The sequence below is a fragment of the Littorina saxatilis genome, linkage group LG11 (genome assembly GCF_037325665.1).
Source record: "Littorina saxatilis isolate snail1 linkage group LG11, US_GU_Lsax_2.0, whole genome shotgun sequence".
Taxonomy (NCBI): domain Eukaryota; kingdom Metazoa; phylum Mollusca; class Gastropoda; order Littorinimorpha; family Littorinidae; genus Littorina; species Littorina saxatilis.
In genome coordinates, this window is record NC_090255.1 from 42,751,146 (window position 1) to 42,773,818 (window position 22,673).

Consider the following 22,673-nt stretch of genomic DNA (forward strand, 5'->3'; position numbering starts at 1 on the left):
GTATTTGATCGGCATAGACCCCTTCTGCATCAGCTGTAAGTGAGTGTAACTGCAAGTTTCCTCGATCATCACACTGGAGGACTCTCAAAATGTTGATCTCGAACGTAAAAATAGAACACTTTTGGCTGAACAAGTTAGATTATAATTCTCCCGGTTCTTCTGTCAAAAGTGACAAGAAAAACCGAACCGCTGGAAAGTACACAGTGAGCCGACATCTGTAACACTAACCGTGGTTGTTAGGGTTTTTGGCACAATCAATGATTTCCCAAATGGGATAGACATGAAAGACCTCCAGATTTCAGCCATTTACTGAAGTACAGACACGACCAAAAGCCACAATGAGACGATTGGAAATGCTTACCTTGAATATAGTATCCAACAGAATTTCCGAAGCTTCCAGCATACAGTTTGGACACTCAAAATTGCCTGCTTCGGTTTCGACCGGAAATAAGTGTTGTTTTGACAAGAACGGTAACTCTGCAGATCCAAGGAACCGATTGGGGCCCTTTAGAAATGTTCTAGAAGCTTTCGTAGCATAATAGTGCTCGTTTTTACAACAGAACAAACACAACAAATTATAAAGTACACAATTATGCAAAGCTGAGGTTTAGTCGTGGGAAATAAAGAAGACCACAATTCTTAACGGCTCTATTTTTTCCAAAGAATTCTTCAAAATCCTGCACAGGGCCTCTCCCAAGAAACACAGCGCCATCACATGACGTAAACAAGGCTATCCGCATTTTACGCCATTTTTCTTCCTGACTGTAAACAGCCTGACTCTGAGTAATACTACTTCTTCAAGCAGGCGGATAATTAGAGATCCCAAACGTTTACGTGACAGAACAAGTTACCAACGCGATGGGGTGTATTATTGGCGCTGTAAGTATATTTCTTGCTTCTGCTGTGTTGTTGAACATTACATTTACAACCTTAATTTTCTTCGTTGCCAAGAATTAGAAAACGAGCCCTTTGTTTTGAAAATGAAATCAAATGATTTTCGTGTGGTAAGTCCAGTAAACACAAGACAGGCCTCTCATTATCTTGCATCTGTAGGTGGGTATACATAATAAGAATTGTTAACATGAAACTGTTTTCGATTTAGTTATAAAAACTGATTACAGTCTATAAATAGTATTCCATGTCATTGTCAGTTTCACAATGTCAGTTCTTTCTCAAGTGTCATATTTGTAACTAGCAGTAGCTGTCCACTTAATTTTTCATTCTTTATTTCTTCCCCTCATAGGAGCAATAGTGAGTCTCTAATATCACTGGCATGATGTGCTTGCTACAGGTGAACAGTAGGCACTGAACTGGTCTTGCACCATATAGGCTGTATTCAATAAATGGGAGGTCCATAATCTGAGAAAGGAAACAATGAATCAAGAAACTAAAACCCAGGTGCACATCTGCGGCACCTAGGAGTGTACGTGCACACTATCTTGTTCCTGCCTCTTGCCATCTCAGAGGTATGGCGACCACAGACAAAAAAGAGTTATCTCCCTTACCTTCTAGAAATTTCCGGAACTGTCCAGTTAATTTTTCATTCTTCATTTCTTCCCCTCATAGGAGCAATAGCGAGTCTCTAATATCACTGGCATGATGTGCTTGCTACAGGTGAACAGTAGGCACTGAACTGGTCTTGCACCATATAGGCAGGTATTCAATAAATGGGAGGTCCATAATCTGAGAAAGGAAACAATGAATCAAGAAACTAAAACCCAGGTGCACATCTGCGGCACTTAGGGAGTGTACGTGCACACTATCTTGTTCCTGCCTCTTGCCATCTCAGAGGTATGGCGACCACAGACAAAAAAGAGTTATCTCCCTTACCTTCTAGAAATTTCCGGAACTGTCCAGTTAATTTTTCATTCTTCATTTCTTCCCCTCATAGGAGCAATAGCAAGTCTCTAATATCACTGGCATGATGTGCTTGCTACAGGTGAACAGTTATCTCCCTTACCTTCTAGAAATTTCCGGAACTGTCCAGTTAATTTTTCATTTTTCATTTCTTCCCCTCATAGGAGCAATAGCAAGTCTCTAATATCACTGGCATGATGTGCTTGCTACAGGTGAACAGTAGGCACTGAACTGGTCTTGCACCATATAGGCTGTATTCAATAAATGGGAGGTCCATAATCTGAGAAAGGAAACAATGAATCAAGAAACTAAAACCCAGGTGCACATCTGCGGCACCTAGGGAGTGTACGTGCACACTATCTTGTTCCTGCCTCTTGCCATTTCAGAGGTATGGCGACCACAGACAGACACACACACAGACAGACACTCTCTTTTATTTATATGTATAGATGTATAGATTTATTTATTTGGTGTTTAACGTCGTTTTCAACCACGAAGGTTATATCGCGACGAGGGAAAGGGGGGAGATGGGATAGGGGAAAGGGGGGAGATGGGATAGAGCCACTTGTTAAGTGTTTCTTGTTCACAAAAGCACTAATCAAAAAATTGCTCCAGGGGCTTGCAACGTAGTACAATCATATGACTTTACTGGGAGAATGCAAGTTTCCAGTACAAAGGACTAAACATTTCTTACATACTGCTTGACTAAAATCTTTACAAACATTGACTATATTCTATACAAGAACCACTCAACAAGGGTAAAAGGAGAAACAGAATCTGTTAGTCGCCTCTTACGACATGCGGGGGGGCAGAGAAATAAGGATGTGGAAAAGAAGACTTTTGGTAAGTGAAATAAAGGTGATGGATCCAGTCAGGTAGAAATAAGACAACAAGAAAAGAATTGGAAAACTGCAGGGAATAGTAGAGAGAGTTTTCTTGGAAGGAAATATAGGTGAAAGGACTGGTAAGGCAGAAATAAGACAAAAGAAGAGAAGTAAAGGGGTGGGGTAGCTCTGTGGAAACACTCCCGCCGCGTGAAGGCGACCCCATGGGAGCAATACCTCATTAACTATGTGGAATTTTTCAATAAAATTTGAAAAATGTTTCAGGCACCCAAAATACTTTTCCTCAAATTGTATTAAACTAGGTTACAAATATTTTTTTCAAGGAGTAATTTCCGGTACTTGACAACTTGTCACTGTAAAAACGATTTTGACCCACACCGTCTTAAAAGGTTACAAGGGGGGGGGGGGGGGGGGGGTTCCACTGTAGTTGGCTGGTTCAAATTGAGTGATTGCCACGAGATCTGACTGTCAGTGTGTGTTGATTGAGCTGTACTGACTGTGTTTTGTTGTGTTGACAGTTGGCGTGCTGCTGTGGGAGTGCGGCCTGCAGCCTGTGCTGACTGTGTTTTGTTGTGTTGACAGCTGGCGTGCTGCTGTGGGAGTGCGGCCTGCAGCCTGTGCTGACTGTGTTTTGTTGTGTTGACAGCTGGCGTGCTGCTGTGGGAGTGCGGCCTGCAGCCTGTGCTGACTGTGTTTTGTTGTGTTGACAGCTGGCGTGCTGCTGTGGGAGTGCGGCCTGCAGCCTGTGCTGACTGTGTTTTGTTGTGTTGACAGTTGGCGTGCTGCTGTGGGAGTGCGGCCTGCAGCCTGTGCTGACTGTGTTTTGTTGTGTTGACAGCTGGCATGCTGCTGTGTGAGTGCGGCCTGCAGCCTGTACTGACTGTGTTTTGTTGTGTTGACAGTTGGCGTGCTGCTGTGGGAGTGCGGCCTGCAGCCTGTGCTGCGTAGCATGTCCTTCCTGCAAGAACTCCACGTCTGCACGCATCGGTTACTCCCTCATGCTCATCATCGGCAGCATCGTGGCCTGCATCATGCTGATTCCAGACATACGCGAAAAGCTGGACCAGGTGAGAGTGCATACATTATTCACTCAGACCTTGGAACCCATACGATTTCGCTGTATTTTGTACGGATGATTGTCTAGAATACGAGCAGTTTTGTCAGTGGAAACAACTACGACGAGAACAATTCCTAGACTACTTTTTTTCACAAGCGCATCCCAAAGCCGATCCAGTATTTTGACACATGTATGTACTGACATGTATACATATGCTCATTTTTCTGAAAATACACCAAGTGCAAGTATGCTTGAGAATACTCTAAGTGCAAAACAGGGGTTCCCAGGTCTGATCATTACGCAGCCAGATAAAATTAAAATGCATCCACTGTGTGCATGAGACTGAGAGAGAGATAGAGCTGTTTTGAATAAGATAGAATCAGGTTTTAGTCTTTTTCTGAGCTTGTAAAGATGTCTTTGTTCCACACAAAAATAAAAGATATGGCACAAGAAACTACCGGTGAGAAGGATATGTTTTCTTGAAACAGGTTCATATTCTTGTACAAATTAAGTGACTACATTCTGTGGTGTACATTGTTTTTGTGGGTTTTTTTCAGAAAAGGAAAGTTCAACATTGTTACTTCTAGTTTTTGGCTACTACTACTAGTAGTAGAACTGCTATTGCAGTAATTTAATGTCCAAAACTTGTGCAGAGGGCCGTAGACCTGCATGTTTCTTATTTTTGCTTGAATTTTGTGACCAGATTCCAGGGCTGTGTAAGGACTTTGTACCGGGCAACGTGTGGGAGTCTACAGTTCTGAAAAGGGAGCAGTGCGACAGTGTGGTGGGCTTTCTGGCCGTGTACCGCGTCTGCTTCGCCATGGCCGCCTTCTTCTTCCTCTTGGCCCTCATCATGATCAAGGTCAACTCATCCAAGGATCCGCGCGCAAAGATACAAAACGGGTGTGTAGAATTATTGCAATGCGGTAGGTTGGATGAAAGGTTAAGAAGTTGGATGAACGGTTCAAAGGTTGGATGAACGGTTCAAAGGTTGGATGCCCTTACCCAAATGCAGTATACTTATTTTGTACTGCAGGAGGTACAATTTTGGTACGTTTGCAGCACATTTAAGGTACGTACTGAAAATGTACCAAATTGGAACCGTGCTGAAACTATGCTGAAAAGATACCAAAAATATACCTCCAAGTACTGAAAACGTACTTCCCTTTTCAAAGTATCAACATGTACTGAAAATATACTGAATATGTGCTGTTAACATGCACACCATGAAAGTTTTAGGGCAAATGCTAGCATTTGTAAATAAGAAAAACTGAGAAAAGTCAAAACAATTTGCAGTGGCAATCTTCAGCTTTTAATATCCGAAAAATAACAATGCATTCACATGAATCCATGTGTATATATATCTATATCTATATATGCACACACACAATGCAAATTTAAAACAAATAGTGTTCAACTTTACAGAAAAATATGTATTAACTTTTACACCTGCATGCAAGCATACCACAACCATACTGCAAATGTACCACAAATATACTGCAACTGTACTGATTAATTGCTGCTTTGGAGACATACCTCACAGATACTGAAAGCATACTAATAATATACTGCCATAGAAGTTAAAGAATATACCATAAGTATACTGATTATGTACTGCTGCAGAAGTATACTAAAAGTATACTAATAATATACTTCTCTAGAGGTTTAAGAAAAATTGCCACAGAAAAAAGAATGTACTATAAGTATACTGATTATGTACTGCTGCAGAGGTATACCAAAAATGTACTAAAAGTATACCAATAATATACTTCCCCAGAGGTTTAAGAAAAATTGCCACAGAAAAAAGAATGTACCATTAGTATACTGATTATGTACTGCTGCAGAGTTATACCAAAAATGTACTAAAAGTATACCAATAATATACTTCCCCAGAGGTTTAAGAAAAATTGCCACAGAAAAAAGAATGTACCATTAGTATACTGATTATGTACTGCTGCAGAGGTATACCAAAAATGTACTAAAAGTATACCAATAATATACTTCCCCAGAGGTTTATAAAAATAGCCACAGAAAAAAGGGGGTGGGGGGGGAGGGAGAGGGGGTGGGGGGAGGGAGGGAGAGGGGGGAAGGGGGTGGGGGAAGGGGGGTGGGGGGGGGGGGAGATAGAAAGGAAAAAAATATGTCAGTACACAAAAAAATAACCCTCATCAAAGTTTCCATACCATAGAACATGGGTGGAGATCACATAAAGACACCACAGACAAAATATGACTAGAACTCTCATACCAATAATAGGAGAGAAACAATTTGATGTACATACAACAGAACGTGACTAGATAAACGCATGACTAGAAATCACAAACCAATTTTAGGAGAGAAACAATTTGATGTACATACAACAGAACGTGACTAGATAAAAATATACCACAGAGAAAAAAAGAAAACAGATCTAAAAGAAAATAAAGTCTGTTAATACATCCAAACAACCATAGGTCCTGGCACATGGCACAATAATATATTATCAGTGATGTACATTTTAGTCGGTCTCCGGTCTCTGACCGATCCAATTTCCCCAGGACCTATAGCTTTAACCCCAGCAGGACACAGGTCCGATTAACCTACAGAAGAAGTGGTCAAGGGTCCGATCGTAAGGAAGCGGACATGCGGACTGTTCAATTTTCAAGAGGAAAGCTTGTTTCGGTTTTGCCAAGCGAAAGTAAACACTGCGTGAGGAAAGCTGGTTTCGGTTTTGCCAAGCGAAAGTATGCACTGCGTGTGACCAATTTGTTGAGTGAACGAGGCACCATATGGGATCTGATTCTTTGAACTAATTTATCCTCAAGTTGGATGAAGAAAAAAAGAAAACCGAACCCATATGGTGCCTCGAGTGCATTCATTGGCTCAGCAATAAATCGTTTAAACCAATGGGAACCACCCGTGCATGTTCGCACATGCGCAAGGCATTACTTTTCGTCATAATATCCGGAAAAACCGTTGTGCGTTCGAACGAAAATAAAACGAAAGAGAAACGACATGGGTCCGAAAAAAAAGCTCAAAGCAGATAAAAAATCAGCAGACATTCATGTCCATGCTGCGTTCGCCAGCCACTGTGGCTTCAGCTGAACCAACAACAACGTCAACCGAGAACGAACTCGTCGAAGTGGAGAGTGATGGTGAAAGTGCAACTGCAAGTACGTCGACGAGCACGAGAGAGAGTGGAAAAAAACCCGACAACTGTTCAAATAACTTTGAAATGTGATTCAATCCTTTGAGTATCTAGTCATGACAGTCGCGGAAGGTGGAAGAATTTAAACTGAAAAATCTTTTTAATGCGGTTTTACGAGTCGTGTTTTTGTCCTATTGAAATTGCAATCTCAGGACACTGTGTCCTATTGATTTTCAGTCTTCAGGACAATTGTCCTAAAGGCTGCTAGAAAAATGTACATCACTGTATTATATCAGGACGTAAAAGTTACTTCGAATTCTTAGCTTTACAAATGGCTGCTGACAGCTTGCTCCGCAGCACCGTCCTAATCCTCGCCGACGAGCTGCCCTCATTGCTTGCCACGGTGTAAGCTGAAATGATATATTCAGCAGGTTCAGACAAAATTATAATTCAAATTAAAGCCTGCAAGAAAAATATTAATATCCATCCAAACCTCTGTACTTGAAGTCTTTTCTTTAACTTTACCAGCAGAATACCACTTGTGCAATTAATTAATATGAATGCATCTCTGTCTGCTTCAGATCCGGGATGTTCCCCCGGACAAGATTTTTAACTTTTTAAAAGAGATCAAGATTTTTTTTATAAGATTGTAAGTACCAGAAGTGATAGTGATTAATTTTTAGAACCTTCTTTTACAGTGATAGATCTGAATTTTTTGTTTGTTTGTTTAACGCCCAGCCGATCACGAAGGGCCATATCAGGGCGGTGCTGCTTTGACATTTAACGTGCGCCACACACAAGACAGAAGTCGCAGTATGCGAATGCTTGCAACAAAATTCACAAATGGCTAAGCAAGTCACGTGGACAACATCCGAGTCATAACGGAGTGGTACCCAGGCATCAGTACTTGGCTAGTTACGCTATGTTCATTATTGATTGTCGAGGGATAAGTGAACATTTTGGATGCTTGTCATTTTGTTGTTGAGCATAGCAGCTTTTGGCTTGGCGTAGCAATGACTGCAAAATCGGAGCATGCTACGCCAAACATTGTAGCAGTTGGCAGGTATGCAGCTATCATACCTAACATACCTTGTGTAGCATAGCTGGCCATCAGCTCCCCCTCCAGCTCGCGCTGTCTTGCCTCCAGGCTAGTCAGTAGTGACCTTGGCCTGCAGGTCCTTGACCTGCTCCCTCAGTGCAGCTGCATTCGCCTTGCAGGCTTCAGTGCAGGCCAGGTGCTGTGGTTAGAACTGAAAAAAAGAATACCAATTATGCACATGTATAAATAAAAAATGTTACTAAAGCATTAACCAAAACTGTCGGCACTTAAAAAGTGAGCAGACACATCATAATTTTGTTGGGGAATAATTAAATAAATCCATAAACAAAAAGACTGCCAACGTTCCAAAATTCAGAATCAAAATCCAAGAACGGTACATGTAGTTTGTTGTAATTTAATATATATTTGTGAATGTATTGTTTTGTCAATAACAAACGTTCCAACAAACTTACCTTTCTTGTTTTTTGATAGGGAATAATTAGTTACCTGATCTCGGCGCCTTAGCCGCTACTGTTGCACGCGGTGTTGGTGCACCATCGAGGTCATATGAAGGCTAAAACAAAAAAATCCCATAGCAACACGTGAGAACATTCAACTTTCAAGGCTTTTGAAAAAAAGACACTAGCTGCTATTAGGATCTGCTCTAAATGTCACATGCACAGAAATGATCAGGCTTCAAGCAAAGAATGAAGCAATAAACTAACTCACTCGCTGCAAATTGAGGAACATTTGTCGTGGTGACTGGCGACGCTGACTCTAGCGACGCCAACTGCATAGCTAATATAAATAAAACAAATATAGATTTGCTTATTTGCTACTCTTCACTGCGCACATGTATCCAGGGGATTACTTGAAAAAAAACCAGCATAGTACTCAGTAATAGTAGTTATTATTACTTTTGTCTAATAAAGTAATACTAATAGTAAATAACTTAATATAGAATTCAACATTTGATTATTTTAGTTTAACTTTGAAGAGAAACAATTAGTTAAACTTGCTAATTTTCAAATACTAAATGTATGGAAGGAAATAATTGGTTGGCAATATTACAAATGACGAATGCAAGCACTCTTCGTGGGTGCAAGTGAGGCTCTATAAAGTATAAAGAATGTCCTGCATGGCCAATGACTCATTACTAAAGTGCTCAAATTCAAACTCAAAGCTAAGTTCTGTTCTATTTCTAGTGGCACTTGTAACAGTAACTTCAGTAAGTGAAAGTTTGAAAAGAGTAATGAATGTGTATTTCTTTGTCTTCGTGCCATACTACCACTACCAGTCCCATTATGTCACTCGACTCACTGGGTCAGCACAATAGCTACACTAAAAGTTAAAATACCACTGTATCAAAACAATCAACACAATTACTTACCAACGAGAGTGAAGAGGGTTTGTGAAGAGAGTGAGTCACTCATTGCGATTCGGGTGGAGGCAAAGTGGATGTTTCATGTTTCGTTTCTGAGCCAGAGGTGTCACTGTCAGCCATGGTTAGAACTCCACGTTGTCAAAGGACCGGCTGGCTTTTCGCATGGAAGTAGTTGTGCATCTCAACATTGCAACAATATTGTAGACTTTGATCCCACACTTAGATATCCAGTTCAAAAGCTTCGTTCATGATGCATTCCTGGGAAAATATCCACTCTAGACACGCACTGTTTCAGTCATGCCTCATGGCAGCTTCAAAAATGGCGGTGTACTTTTGTCTCCTTTCATTTGATTGGGCGATATTTTTAGAACTAGCCACCATGCAGACAAGAGTGAAAAGTAGGTTTTGGACCAGAAATGTTTTCAAATCACTAAGGTGTTGTTGTTTTTTTAAAGTTTTTTTTAATCACATTCTTTTGTCCAGTGGATGCAGCAACATATTTATGTTCTGCTTATTTTGAAGTTTAAACTGTGTTTTAGGTATAAAAAAAAATATTAAAAAAATTGAACATTTTGAATAAGTTAATTTACTGTGCCGTCTTGTTAAAATAAATAATGCAGAATATTGTATACATGTGTGTTTTGGTTGGTGTATTTATTCCAGTTTGAATGGTACCTGGATGTTTGGGGAAGAAGAAGGCAAACGTCTATATCATTAAGAATGTAGATGCAAATTGTAATGTCTTGCTTCAAGTTAACTGAAACATATGGTCAAATATATATATATATATATATGCATTTGATTTACACTATCGATGACAGCTAGAGAAAATGGCTCGATGAAAGATTGAATGGCGTAGTGTTTGTCGTACATTTTCAGTACACAAAATGTTTCTAAGTCCAACTGGCACTCGCAGTATGAAAAGTAACAAAGTCGAAGCAGTACATTTGCAGTACAGGCAAAAAATGGCTAAGTTATTTTGGTATGTTTTCAGTATACATAATATTTTCTAAGTCCAAAAGAAGCACATTTTCAGTACACAAAATGTTTTCTAAGTCATATTGAAGTACTTTTTCAGCATACAAAATGTTTTCAAAGTCCAACAAAAGCACATTTTCAGTACATCAAAAAGTGGTTAAGTCTAAACGAGGTATGTTTTCAGTACAATAGAGGTATGTTTTCAGTATACCACCTAACTTGGTTCAAAACTGCAGTACATTTTCAGTGTACCTAAAATGTACTGAATTTTCTTTGCAGCACATTTGAAGTACATTTGAAGTACATTTTTGGGCAGGAGGTACAAATTCAGTACATTTTCAGCTCATGTTTGGTATACCTAATTTGTGCTGATTTCTGTGGGGGTGAACAGTTCAAAAGTTAGCTGAACGGTTCAAAAAATGCCTGACTAGAGAGGTCACTCAGACTGTGTTTTTTCTTGGCTTCTATATATATGTATATACGACTAGTGTCTGTCTGTCTGTCTGTCTGTCTGTCTGTTCGCGATGCACGGCCAAAGTTCTCGGTGGATCTTTTTCAAATTTGGACACCGTACTCAGCTACACCCCGGACACAACCTCATCGATGAGATATTTCAACACGTGCTCTCAGCGCGCAGCGCTGTGCGCGCTGAACCGATTTTTTTGTTTTTTTTGTTTTTTTGTCGGGATCCACTACCAGTAACTCTTCCTTATCTTCTCCAGTGTTTTCAGCCACGATTATCTCCCTTCCTCCGTGTGGCGTCAATCCATATTCCCGTTACTACGTTACTATTTTTAGAAGGTCACTGGACGTTACTATTTTTAGAAGGTCTCCAGTGTTTTGCGCGTTTATCTCCTTTCCTTCGTGCGCCGGCAAAGCCGGCGTACACCCGGCAAAGCCGGGTCCCAGGCGCAGCCTGGTATTCGGCTCTACTTCTTCCCGGCGAAGCGGGTAATCATCTAGTTGAAAATGTTTGACTAGTCTTTTTTATGAAAACGAGAGTGAAGAAAAGAATTTTGTAGAATTGTATGCCCTGTGTTGAAATTGTCTCCTACTCGAAGTGGTATTGCCGTTACTTCTCTATTGACTGGGAAGAAATTGTTTAGCAAGATGTTGAATTCAACAGATCATGCGAGAGGTATTTCACTATGTCTGGGGAGCATGGTTCAACAGCCAGGATGGAATTTGGATTACTATTGCAATATTATGAATGAATTTTAAATGCAACTATACTGTCTCAGTCTGTTACATTTGTTGCAAGCGAACATTTTTGGGGGGGTTAGCTATGCTGATACAGTAATACTGAGAGTGTGATGTGTTTTGAGAAGGGGTGCTTTGTTGACTTCAGTGAGTCTTCCTCAAACATGGGCTGAAACTCCCATGTTCACTCATGTTTTAGCACGAGTAGATATTTTTGTGTATGACCGTTTGTATACATCAGCATACATCGCAGGGGAAGAGTCCAGTGATTGAATTGCTGAGTGTTGCTGTATTTCAGTTTCTGGGGCCTGAAGATTCTGGCCTTGATCGGCATCTGTGTCGGCGCCTTCTTCATCCCCCGAGGGGACTTCGGACAGGGTAGGAGTCTAAGGAGACATATTGCTCTACTCTATCTTTCTTGCTGTCTCTCTCTCTCTCTCTCTCTCTCTCTCTCTCTCTCTCTCTCTCTCTCTCTCTCTCTCTCTCTCTCTTTCTCTCTCTCTCTCCCTCCCTCTCTCCCTCCCTCTCTCTCTCTCTCTCTCTCTCTCTCTCTCTCTCTCTCTCTCTCTCTCTCTCTCAACCGTTTCACACAGCTTAACTACCTCACTGTTTGTTTTTTCCATTGTATCTTCAATCTCACGTAGTCTACCCGACAGCTTTTCTTCTATCGACATGAATCGATCTTCCATGGTCTGTCTCATCACTGACTGTTCTCTGATCATTGCGCGGATGTCCGACAAAATGTCTTCGTTACTCACTGTGTTTTTTTTGTTTTGACTGTCGTTGCTGTTTTCCATCGTGGGGGGTGGTCCAGGGTTGGACTCAACATCGCCGGCTAGCTGCAGAAGCAATGCGATAATGGTTTTGGGGGTAGGCAATTCACAGTTTTGTCGTATGCACCACAGCACAAGGAGAAAGCAGTTCACTGACATTAGCAGTCCGTTAGGAATGTTCAACACCGCTGACTGCCAAGCCTGCCACATCATGACGTCACCGTGTACTGGCACATCGAAGAATGTTTTGTTTTCAGTCAAAATTCCAGTACCACAACAAATATCTTGGCTGCAAGGGGGTACTTTCACTGAGGCTACTATAGTGTTTCCAAGACAAAACCCTACAGCTACCAAGAACCATAGACTGAAGTAGAAAATCAAGACATCACCTGTCCCTAAGCCTACTGTCCCTGACACCTCGGTCGCCATATCTGTCATAGACCGGTTTGCCGAACCACCTCCAAACAGTCCAATTCTCGCACGCCATAAGTCTAGCGATATCATTTTAGTCGTTTTTTGAGAAATGCACTACTTACAGAAGTTCTGGCCAGAAAATGTTTAGTCCGCCGTCACTAAATTCAATGAAATTCTGCAAAACTCTGCCATCGACATTCAGTCACGTCATGCTCGGCGCCATGTTGCGCCATATTTTTGATTGTTTAAAACTTAGACAAGAGCTGATTGCAAATCCTGAACAATAGCAGAAAAGGCGACAACTTAACTACACTATTTAACCGGCTATGGCCGTCATTGTAATGTACATATTATATAATATCACAATTACTTTTTCTGATGGACTAGATAGGATGGATTGGATTGGATTGGATAAGATTTACAGTCCAGTGAGGTTACCCTCATGGAAATTCGGGCTGCTTTCTCCCCGGGGAAAGCGAGCTGCCATACATACGGCGCTACCCATTTTTTTTTTTTTTTTTCCTGCATGCGTGTATTCATGTTTCCTGAGACTTAATGCCGTGTGAGATGGAATTTTTTTTACTTTATTCCAAGTCCCACGGGTATTTGATGGACATTTTTTTATCTATGCCTATACAATTTTGCCAGGAAAGACCCTTTTGTCAATCGTGGGATCTTTAACGTGCACACCCCAATGTAGTGTACACGAAGGGACCTCGGTTTTTCGTCTCATCCGAAAGACTAGCACTTGAACCCACCACCTAGGTTAGGAAAGGGGGGAGAAAATTGCGGCCTGACCCAGGCCTGAACACGCAACCTCTCGCTTCCGAGCGCAAGTGCGTTACCACTAGTCCACCAGTATTACATTTATGTTTGTCCTTGGTGTTGTTTTTGCCACGTTTTCTCCCCCAATTGCAAGGGGCATGTTGCCTAAATGCATTAAACTCGTTAATCGTTAATCTCTCTCTCTCTCTCTCTCTCTCTCTCTCTCTCTCTCTCTCTCTCTCTCTCTCTCCCTCTCTCTCTGACAATTGACAATTGTCCTTTTATTGTCTTTATTTTTATGTCTTAGTTTAGCAGGGACAGATTGTAAGACTAGGCGTGAGCCTAAAATCTCCATCCTTGAGTAATAAAGTTAGTTCGTTCGTTCGTTCGTTCGTTCGTTCTCTCTCTCTCGATTTCCCTCTCCCTCCCTCTCTCTCTTTTTCTCTCTCTCTCTCTTTCTCTCTCTCCCTCTCTCTCTCTCTCTCTCTCTCTCTCTCTCTCTCTCTCTCTCTCTCTCTCTCTCTCTCTCTCTCTCTCTCTCTCTCTCTCTCTCTCTCTCTCTCTCTCTCTTTCTTGTTGTGTTTCTGGTTAGTTCAACGTCTTTGGGAAAGGGGCTGGATGTCAAAACATGTGCATGTTGATGTCTTACCTTCGTTAATTAAGATTGTGTCTTATCACTCTCTCCTTCAGTGTTTGTGTTCAGTCCCATTTGGTGTTCATATATATATATGTTTCCCCTGTTGTTGTTGTTTTTTGTTGTTTTTAGAAGTAATATAACAGAAGAATGACCTTTTCATACCTGTCAACCTGTACGGTTTTCCCCTATTGTGTACGGGATTTATCAAAATGTAGGTGTGTACGGCTTACACAGCCAAGCAGTACGGTAAACCAAATTGTACCGGATATTCATGATCTTGACAACAATTACCTTACAAGATACAAGTGACGATTAACACACATACTCAGGCATGTCAACTGAATCAAAGAGACACAGACACAGTAAGTGTAGTGCACGTTGTAGTGATCGACTGCTTGAATATGTAGGTCAGTGAATCCTTTAAAATAGCCCACTTCCATGGCTTCAGTGACCTTCCCGGTTTCAGATATCTGCTTGATCTCTGACAAGTTTTATTTTGAGTTAGATACATGGAGTTCTTTTGAAAATTAGAATGTGGAACAAACTTACTAGTTAAGTACTTGTTTCTCTTTTAATTCAATCTATGATTCAACCATCATTTGAGAATTTAACTCCAGAAATGATGAATCCAAAATTTTAATAATAAATTTTCATTTAATTAATATACTTACCCAACTCACATATAGCAATTAACTCTAGTTCAGTGCTGGTAACGCTGTACACGTTCCCCTTGGTAACAAGGGAGACCACCCTAAAAAAGAGTGACCCATCCCATAATATCAGACCGATGTCCGGTCCAACATCCGTATGCGTGCGCATACGCCGCCATTTGTATCATTCGAACGAAGCCCAACTCACTACTTTTTTAGAACCCAATACCACCACAGCGGGGAGGCGGGAGGGTTTAAACGATGTGAGTTGGGTAAGTATATTAATTAAATGAAAATTTATTATTAAAATTTTGGATTAAATTACATATTATTACCCAACTCACATATAGCAGATTGCTACTATAGGTGGCGGGTATATAGCGAAATTATGATATTAGAACCTGTCCTGCGACTACCACAACAGGTAACGCGGAACTGCCGTCCTGTATCAAGACGCCTCTGAGGTAGAAGTTAATGAAAACCTCCTCAGACCGCCAGTAAGCCGACTCCAGTACTTCAGGCAAAAAGGCCCGACCGGAGGACTGCCAAAGAGGAGGCCCATGCCCTTGCCTCAAACGTTCTAGCTATAGAGAAAGGCAAAACTGCCCTAACATCTCCAGACTGTGATTGTCAACAGGTAAACCTCTGTGTGATCAACATGGAGACTCACTTGGTTAAAGTCCCTTTCGCAATATCCTTACACCTGCTGTGTTAAGCGATATCATAAAAGCTTCTGACTTTCTGACCAATTGCCGAGTCCGTGACAGGTACCTTCTGAGCGTCCTCACCGGACAAATAACCACATCAAGCTCCCCAGGAGCAAGAATCCAGTGAAGCAGTCCATCTAGGTAAGGTTGACTACAAAACGTCATACCTCTACCAGAGTAGATAGACCTTCTTCCCTCCATAACTCAGTGTTTAACGTCGTTTTCAACCGTTCAAGGTTAAAGGACCAGACCACGCTGTTTTAAAGGTTATTAGAACCACTAACCGATGACTGAAGGTTAGAGAAATGCACCTAAAGATTCCAAAAATGTAAAGAAATTCACCGATTCGTAGCTTAATCATTGTGATTTAATTAAAAACGTTCCGCCAAATTCGTCTGCTAAACGAGACTTCGAAATGGCCGCCAGTAGACGAGAACCGGCTGTGACGTCACTTAGTGTTTGGAAACCGAAAGTTACAGCTTACGCTCAAGTGGGCGTTTGCCTAAATCGAGCATCAACAGCACGCCGAAGGAATGCGCACGGCTGCTGATAGCTATGAAGTATAGAAAAAAGGTTCAGGCATCAGTTGTCACCTTTTTCCGATGGGCTTACAACTTCTGCAGCAAGACTGATTAACTGGAAACGCCAACACGATGTGCTGTGTTTCGCGACACTTTTTTCCAATGCGAACGCAGTTAAGCCGGCAAGAAAACCTGGCACACACAAAACAGCTGTTGCCTAACGCAGTTCCAGTTCCGACAATTGTTGACCACTCACAGGAGGTCAGAAACCGGATACCAATGTCATCAGAACGATCTGCTTTCACTAAACGCAGACGAAAGGAAGTGAGTACATGTATACTGAATGTGTTCTGTAAGGGATAGGGGTTCAGTGTCACTGGGCGTTTTTGTCAGACTGACAGTATTTGTAGTGGAATGGCATCTGTTCCTAATTTTAAGCACATGTGTTAAGATTACAGATTAAAACATATATCTGTTACTACATGTCCGTCCCCATGCACCCACCTTAAAGTTCCCTCTCTCTCTCCCTCTTTTACACTCACCTGGGTAATCGATGAGTCTCAGGTTTAATCAGTGTCCGTCCATATACACATAGACATTCACACAAACACACACACGTTGTTATAGTTGTTATCTAATTCAGTGTTGTATTAAATAGATAAAGAAATCGTTAATACAGCAAGCTTGCATGAATAATTTGCTGTTGTCCTTTTTTTCAGATCAGGTTCTGTAATACAGTAATTATAATTAATACAAGTACAAATTCATGTTTGCAGTCATACTCATAGTGTGTGAGTGTGTGAGTGTGTGTGTGTGTGTGTGTGAAAAGCACTAATTGATACTTAAAACATCTGTGTTATTTGATTTTATAACAAAACTGCAGTCAGAATATTAAGCAGACCTATTCCAACAATACATTTTGATCAGCAGTAAATGTAATGTCAAATTATGAACAACAATCATGTGAGCAGATATATCTAACAGAAACAAATAGTCTAGCAAAATAATACAACCAAGTACATGTATGGACATCATCATCCACATAAAAAAATTGATTGTAGGAAGAGCACTCTGTGTTATTACCACTGCTTCAGTCAAACTGCCAGTTCAACTTTATCTCTGTGGGTTGTTTTTTTTCTCTCGGAGTAACATGGGGAAAAAAAACCTTTAAAAAACTTGCATGCAACAGAGCTGGATTGTTTCTAGTGATCATGCAGCATGATTTATCCGCATAGAAAACTACTGAAACACCTAAACAGAAATAGCAATGTCTACAGAAAAAACCCACTGTTTGATTGCTGTCTGTAGTACTCCTCTTGCTAACACTAACAGTGGCATTAAAATAATTAAAACTAAGCTATGCTCTCTTGGGGGGGAAAAAGTGCTCTAAGTACTTTTTGTGTCTACATAGGCAAAACAAAACTATGCAATATTTCAGATTTCCTGACCCACCCTATGTTTTTCCTCCTTATCCTGGACTATTTTGGACTCTTACAAAAATGTAGGCTACTTCAAAAATGACAAATCTTAATTTTGCAGGCTTACAAGGAAATTGACTCTTCTCTTACAACCAGAATACACCATGATTTCAAGCAAATAAAAAAACTACATGCACCTGAGAAAAAAACCACTTTAAATCAAGAAGTTAGACCTCCTAACCCCAGCTTTTCAATTCAATTCAATACGTTGTTGATGTTGATTATGGAGCTTAACGTCCTCCCAGGTAACTAGGGACCTATATTGGGGCATGATTTTTTTATACAATGTTAAAAGTGTAGGGTGTAATGGGGGGGAGGGGGACTGGAGGGTGACGGGGTGTAGTCGCTAATAAATTTAAAGGTGCGTTTATTATCTAATATACCAGACATTTTGTTTTGGCTGGTGTACAGAATAACATCACATAAAATCGCACTCGCAAAACATACAAAACACATAAAATGTACACATCAGTACACACATAACCCAAACCACACATATCCATACCAGCACCATCACACACATATCCACATACATACTCTAGTTTGTACATTATAAAAATAAATACATTATGATTAATATCATTACTAGTCAACTTAAATTAAGGCTCAAAATAGGTCTTAAGATGGATGTTATTTAGTGTAATGAAGAGATTATAAAAACCAAAAAAAGCTATGAGAAAGAAAGTATGAAAGAATTATGCCCTTTCTCCGGTGAAAGTTCTGCTGATTGTGGTAACTTTTTTTTCTGTCTAAAACAGGCATCAGGTTAACTGAACGAGCTGTTTGAGGGGGTGGTGATCCTAACACTGGCCTATGGCAACACTGGCCTATGGCAGCTACAACAAAGCTCTGCATACACAGCAAGACTACAATGCAACAGTGCCCAGACTTTGACTGCTACAGCTAGACCAGTTGACAAAGCTCAAGTTGTCACCAAGCAGGACGCCCCAACTGGCGACCAACTATATAGACTGAGGCTGCCTATCTCCAAATCTGACAAAGCAAGAATTGTTACGCAAGCTCCACATTTCTGTTTGCAGTTTAAGCCGACCTTAAGTATGCAATGGTTATGCACATCCCCCCCCACACACACACACACACACCCCGCAGTTGAGAGTTGTAATGTACCTTTTATTTATCTTACATATATATATATATATATATATTTGAAGCCTGTGTAGCTCTGTGACAGAAAGAGGTCTCTGATGGCAGCGACCAGACAGGCAGGAAGAACTTTCCTGTTCTTTCGGAAAGTCAGTGAGTGTGCAACTTGTTGGTATGTTCTGAACACATCAAAACATTTTCTTTAATTTAAGCTACATAATATCATGTGGATGCACTGATTGGGTGTAAATAATAACAGCAATTGGTACAGTCAATTCACTAAATGTGCAACAGAACCCTAATCATCAGACATTTTACAACAGCAAACTTCAACAGTCCTTTTACTTTCCTGAATGTCATTATTATTTATTAAAACATGCATCTAGAGCAACATACATATAAATCTTCTTTTATTAAAGTTCACCTGAAATTCAGGCTGCTTTCCCATGCAAAGTACAAATGCAAGTGTCCATAAACCAGGGTTTAATACAAAGTCATGTAGTATGTGAGTGAGTTCTGATGAAAAAGTGATTGTGTTGTAATATTGGTTATTACTGAGTGTTGATGTTACAATGATTACATTATAAAAACAACAACAGAACAATGTGAAGAGCAAGCTTCTTCTGTGGGCATGCAAGTGAGTTAATCTTGTGTGTGTGTGTGTGAAACTATATGTGACTGAGTGTTACAAATTTAAATGACAACAGTTTTCTTGATAGCCTTTAAAAACAACAACAAATACATACATTTAACAATCAAACAAATATAGGCACCTCAAAAAAAGTTGTATGTACACCTTCGTGGCTGGTGATGCATTCTTGCTCCCCTGCAAGTTTTCATTCTACAATGTACCTCAGGCTAGCTTCCTCTCTCTCTCAAATCTGCCCCTCCCACACAATACAACAGGTACAGTGGCCACTCTGACACCAGTCTCTGAAATAATCAAGAACAGTTAAAACTGCGATGAGCTGTTGTTCTTTTACTCGTGAATGCAATGCATGAACACTTAAACAATATCCCACTTATTCGCGAGTGCGTTGACAAGGCGAGAGTGAAAAAATAGCACAGACTCGAAAGCAGACGATAAGTTCAGCACAGAGAGCGGGCGTGTTTACCTTTGATCGCTGAGACAAACAGTGTCGCAATTTTCATCGTCACTGTTTCACTACTGCTGGAAGTGGCCTCCGCCCTCATCTTTCATGCTTGATTCGAGGAGAGAAACCGGTAGTTCGAACATGTACGGTTCAATTTCGTCTGCAGTTACGCTTGTTGTTGTCATGTTGGTAAACTACCATCTCCACACGGTGTGACGTCACGGATAATTTATTCATAAGCCAGTCTCGCGAAGATCACGCGGCACAATGGCGGGTCGTTTTGGAGAAGAAATCCGTCGCTTCGGTCACAAAATTCGTCGGATTACGGCCTTAGAAGATTCCGAAGTAAACCAAACATTGTTGAAGACGGTAAGAAAGTGGTTTTCTAACTAACTGCAAACATCGGGAAGTGTTCGGTCGCGCAGGAACACGATTCGAAGCGTTTTTGACGCTAAATTAGCGTGGTCTGGTCCTTTAAACCACGACGGAGATGAAAGATAAGGCAAATGCCCTTTGATTCAATGATCTAACAAGATCCGTGAAAGACAGAAAAATCCTCGAAACTCGAAATGTTAAACTGGCTAAACGTGACTCTAAAGGAACCAAACTCATGCTTCAAGAAAAGAAAGTGCAATTGGAAGCTGGTTGCCCCCATTACCGCTTAAATGCCGAGGTTCAATCACGACCCAGATGAAAGATAAGGAAAGTGACCTTTGATTCACTAATCTAACAAGATCCGTGCGAGTCAGAAAAATCTTCGAACCTCGAAAAGTTTAATTGGCTAAACGTGACTCTAAAGGAGCCAAACTCTCGCTTCATGAATTGAGAATGCAATTCGAAGCTGGTTTTCCCTATTTTCCGCTCAAATGCCAGAAAATTTCAAAGAAAACCCACAAGTCATAGATCAGTCTTTCTTAAAAGAGCTGTCTTTATTCAAAATAGCCAGAAAGCACGCTTACTCCCACTTCTCACAGAAGCTACTAGAGTAAGCTTGGCCGTTTTCCGTGATAAATCGCCAGGCTAGCCTTGAAAAAAGGGTAAAGCCAAGCTGCACCAAGCCGTAACAACGTGACCGAAATCTCAAAAAGTCTTAAATAAGACATGGAAGACAAAACGGAAACCCAAAAAGAAAGGTGGATAGCCACCTGCAATAAACAGAAAGAAGAGGAGTTCTTTCCGTAAGAAAAAAAAGCACTTTGAACCACGCCAGTCAAAGTGGCAAGTGAACAAAACACAAAAACCCTATAGAGACTCTGAACCAAATCCAGAGTCGAGGCGGAAGCCCCTGAGAATCTCAAGGATACCCCTACAGTAGACATCCGTGTAATTCGAATGTGAGAAAGCAAAGATGCCTTCTTGCCAGCCTTAAGAGGTCTGGGAACCAAGATTGCAAAGACCCGTCTGTGAGACCAAAAGGTCGCCGAACAGATCTATGAAAGAGCCCTGTGAAAGCGAGGGTATCGAGCCAAAGCTAAAATAGACAACAGCCAGCCTGAAGCTTTTCGTTTGGAAACAAAAAACCGCCAAGGCCTGCCTAACACTTTCCCTTTTACCATGAGCTTCTCTTAGAAGGAAAAACCCCGCGTGCATAGCAGCGGATTCAAAGAGATAACTTTCAAACGAGAAAGAGATTAAAGTCACGCCAAAAGAACAAAACTTTAAAGGCAGAGGCTTACTCCTAGGTAAAAGACGGCAAAGCAACATCCTTTGTATCTGCGTCCTGTAGGACCACAAAGATAGCCATTCAGAACGTAACCGCCCAGGCGAGAGAAAATAAAAACAAGTACAAAAGAGCCCATCAAAAAGAAAAGATGAGACAATCTACCCGAGCTAGGAGATCTTGATCTTACAGACAGTTTCTCCTTGCTATCAAAAACCCGATGGATGTTTGCCAAACCCGAGGGCGGTTCCGTAGAACGCAAAAAGAGAACCTAAGTTCTTAGGCTTGGAGTTAACCGAAGCCTACAGAAAGCGCTCCGTGAGTGCCACGCTACTTGAGCGTGCAACACAAGCCAAAGCACCCTCGCCGCAGGTATAAAGTCAAGCGTTGTCCACCAAGGAAGAGCCAAGTAGTGACAAAGAAGACTCGCTTGTGAAAACTTCCACAAGCACAAAGGATCCCGACGGAGGATCTAAGGGCTTGACACTCAAAGATTCTCCTCGGAAAGCTCAAAACAACTACGAACTGCCGCGAACAGCGACACAAGTGAAGTAAGAGCCTCCTTCCTGTTCAAAAGCATTATAATGATCATCGAAATGATGAGACCCAGTCACCCATCCCGATAAGGCGAAACTTGCCAACATCGGAAAATTTTCGAAAAAAAACCAAAAAATTTCAAACGCCAGAACTCCATGACCAGCTCTCCATCCACCTGTCCCATGCCAGCTGGAAGACTGGAAGGGGAAGTGGATACAGCCTGTATAACAGCAAAGGAACCGCAGTAACGGAACCGGAAGCCAAAAGCTGAAAAGTGCCGACTACCAACGCAGTGTTAACAGTAGAAGGCTGTCCCATCCTGTAACCGGAAGATGCAGCCGCAAAAGCGGAAGCGAAACCGGCCGTGGATTAGTAAACATGAGAACCAACCGGTTGTATAGAAACACCGGAAGATTCCATAGAACCTCGACCCATTACAGCTGCGAGCGCCACTGCCCTTGCTAACTTGAAATGGAACCTGAATACAGTGCTAATCGTTAATGCGGAAGCACCTACATCTGAACAGCCGTCAAGCACAACCGTGCAATCCGGAAGCTGCCTTCCTGTTTGACTCAAATTATCCAACAAGGAACCAGCCTTACTGCTCGCTTCCTGCCCCCCGGGAGGAAGCGGAAGTCAAAACTACAAGACATATGCCATCTTCAGGGCAATGAACGACGATTCCCGGCCGCGGAAGTGAACTTACTGTTCCTCCGAACTCCGGAAGTCGTCGAACAAAGGCAGGGGTGGACGAGGCAAAAATATTCCTCAGCCACTCCATCCTGTCAAGTCCTAAATGCCGTTTATCACTGCGCACATCACTGCGCTGGACACCTTGAACGGCAA

The 22,673-nt window shown here is 41.4% G+C and overlaps 2 protein-coding genes and 1 long non-coding RNA gene across 5 annotated transcripts in view; 1 reads left to right on the plus strand and 2 right to left on the minus strand.

The window, feature by feature from the left end:
* Positions 1 to 22,673, minus strand: part of LOC138980528 (uncharacterized) — a 321,773-nt gene that overhangs the window by 253,633 nt on the left and 45,467 nt on the right. The window lies entirely within an intron of this gene.
* The window catches only part of LOC138980735 (serine incorporator 1-like), a 51,403-nt gene continuing 29,423 nt past the window's right edge, over positions 694 to 22,673 (plus strand). The window contains exons 1-4 of the mRNA XM_070353640.1: positions 694 to 879; positions 3,605 to 3,769; positions 4,463 to 4,662; positions 11,786 to 11,865. Of these exons, the coding sequence (XP_070209741.1) occupies positions 859 to 879; positions 3,605 to 3,769; positions 4,463 to 4,662; positions 11,786 to 11,865 (466 nt within the window). The 5' untranslated portion in view covers positions 694 to 858. The remainder of the gene's footprint in view (positions 880 to 3,604; positions 3,770 to 4,462; positions 4,663 to 11,785; positions 11,866 to 22,673) is intronic.
* On the minus strand, positions 6,787 to 9,831 carry LOC138980536 (uncharacterized). 2 transcript variants are annotated; one of them, XR_011460368.1, is made up of 5 exons: positions 9,316 to 9,831; positions 8,433 to 8,499; positions 7,976 to 8,136; positions 6,948 to 7,296; positions 6,787 to 6,905 (listed from the first exon to the last, which is right to left on the minus strand). It is a non-coding gene; the product is annotated as an uncharacterized lncRNA (long non-coding RNA). The 2 variants fall into 2 exon arrangements; XR_011460367.1 differs by having other exon boundaries at positions 6,809 to 7,296.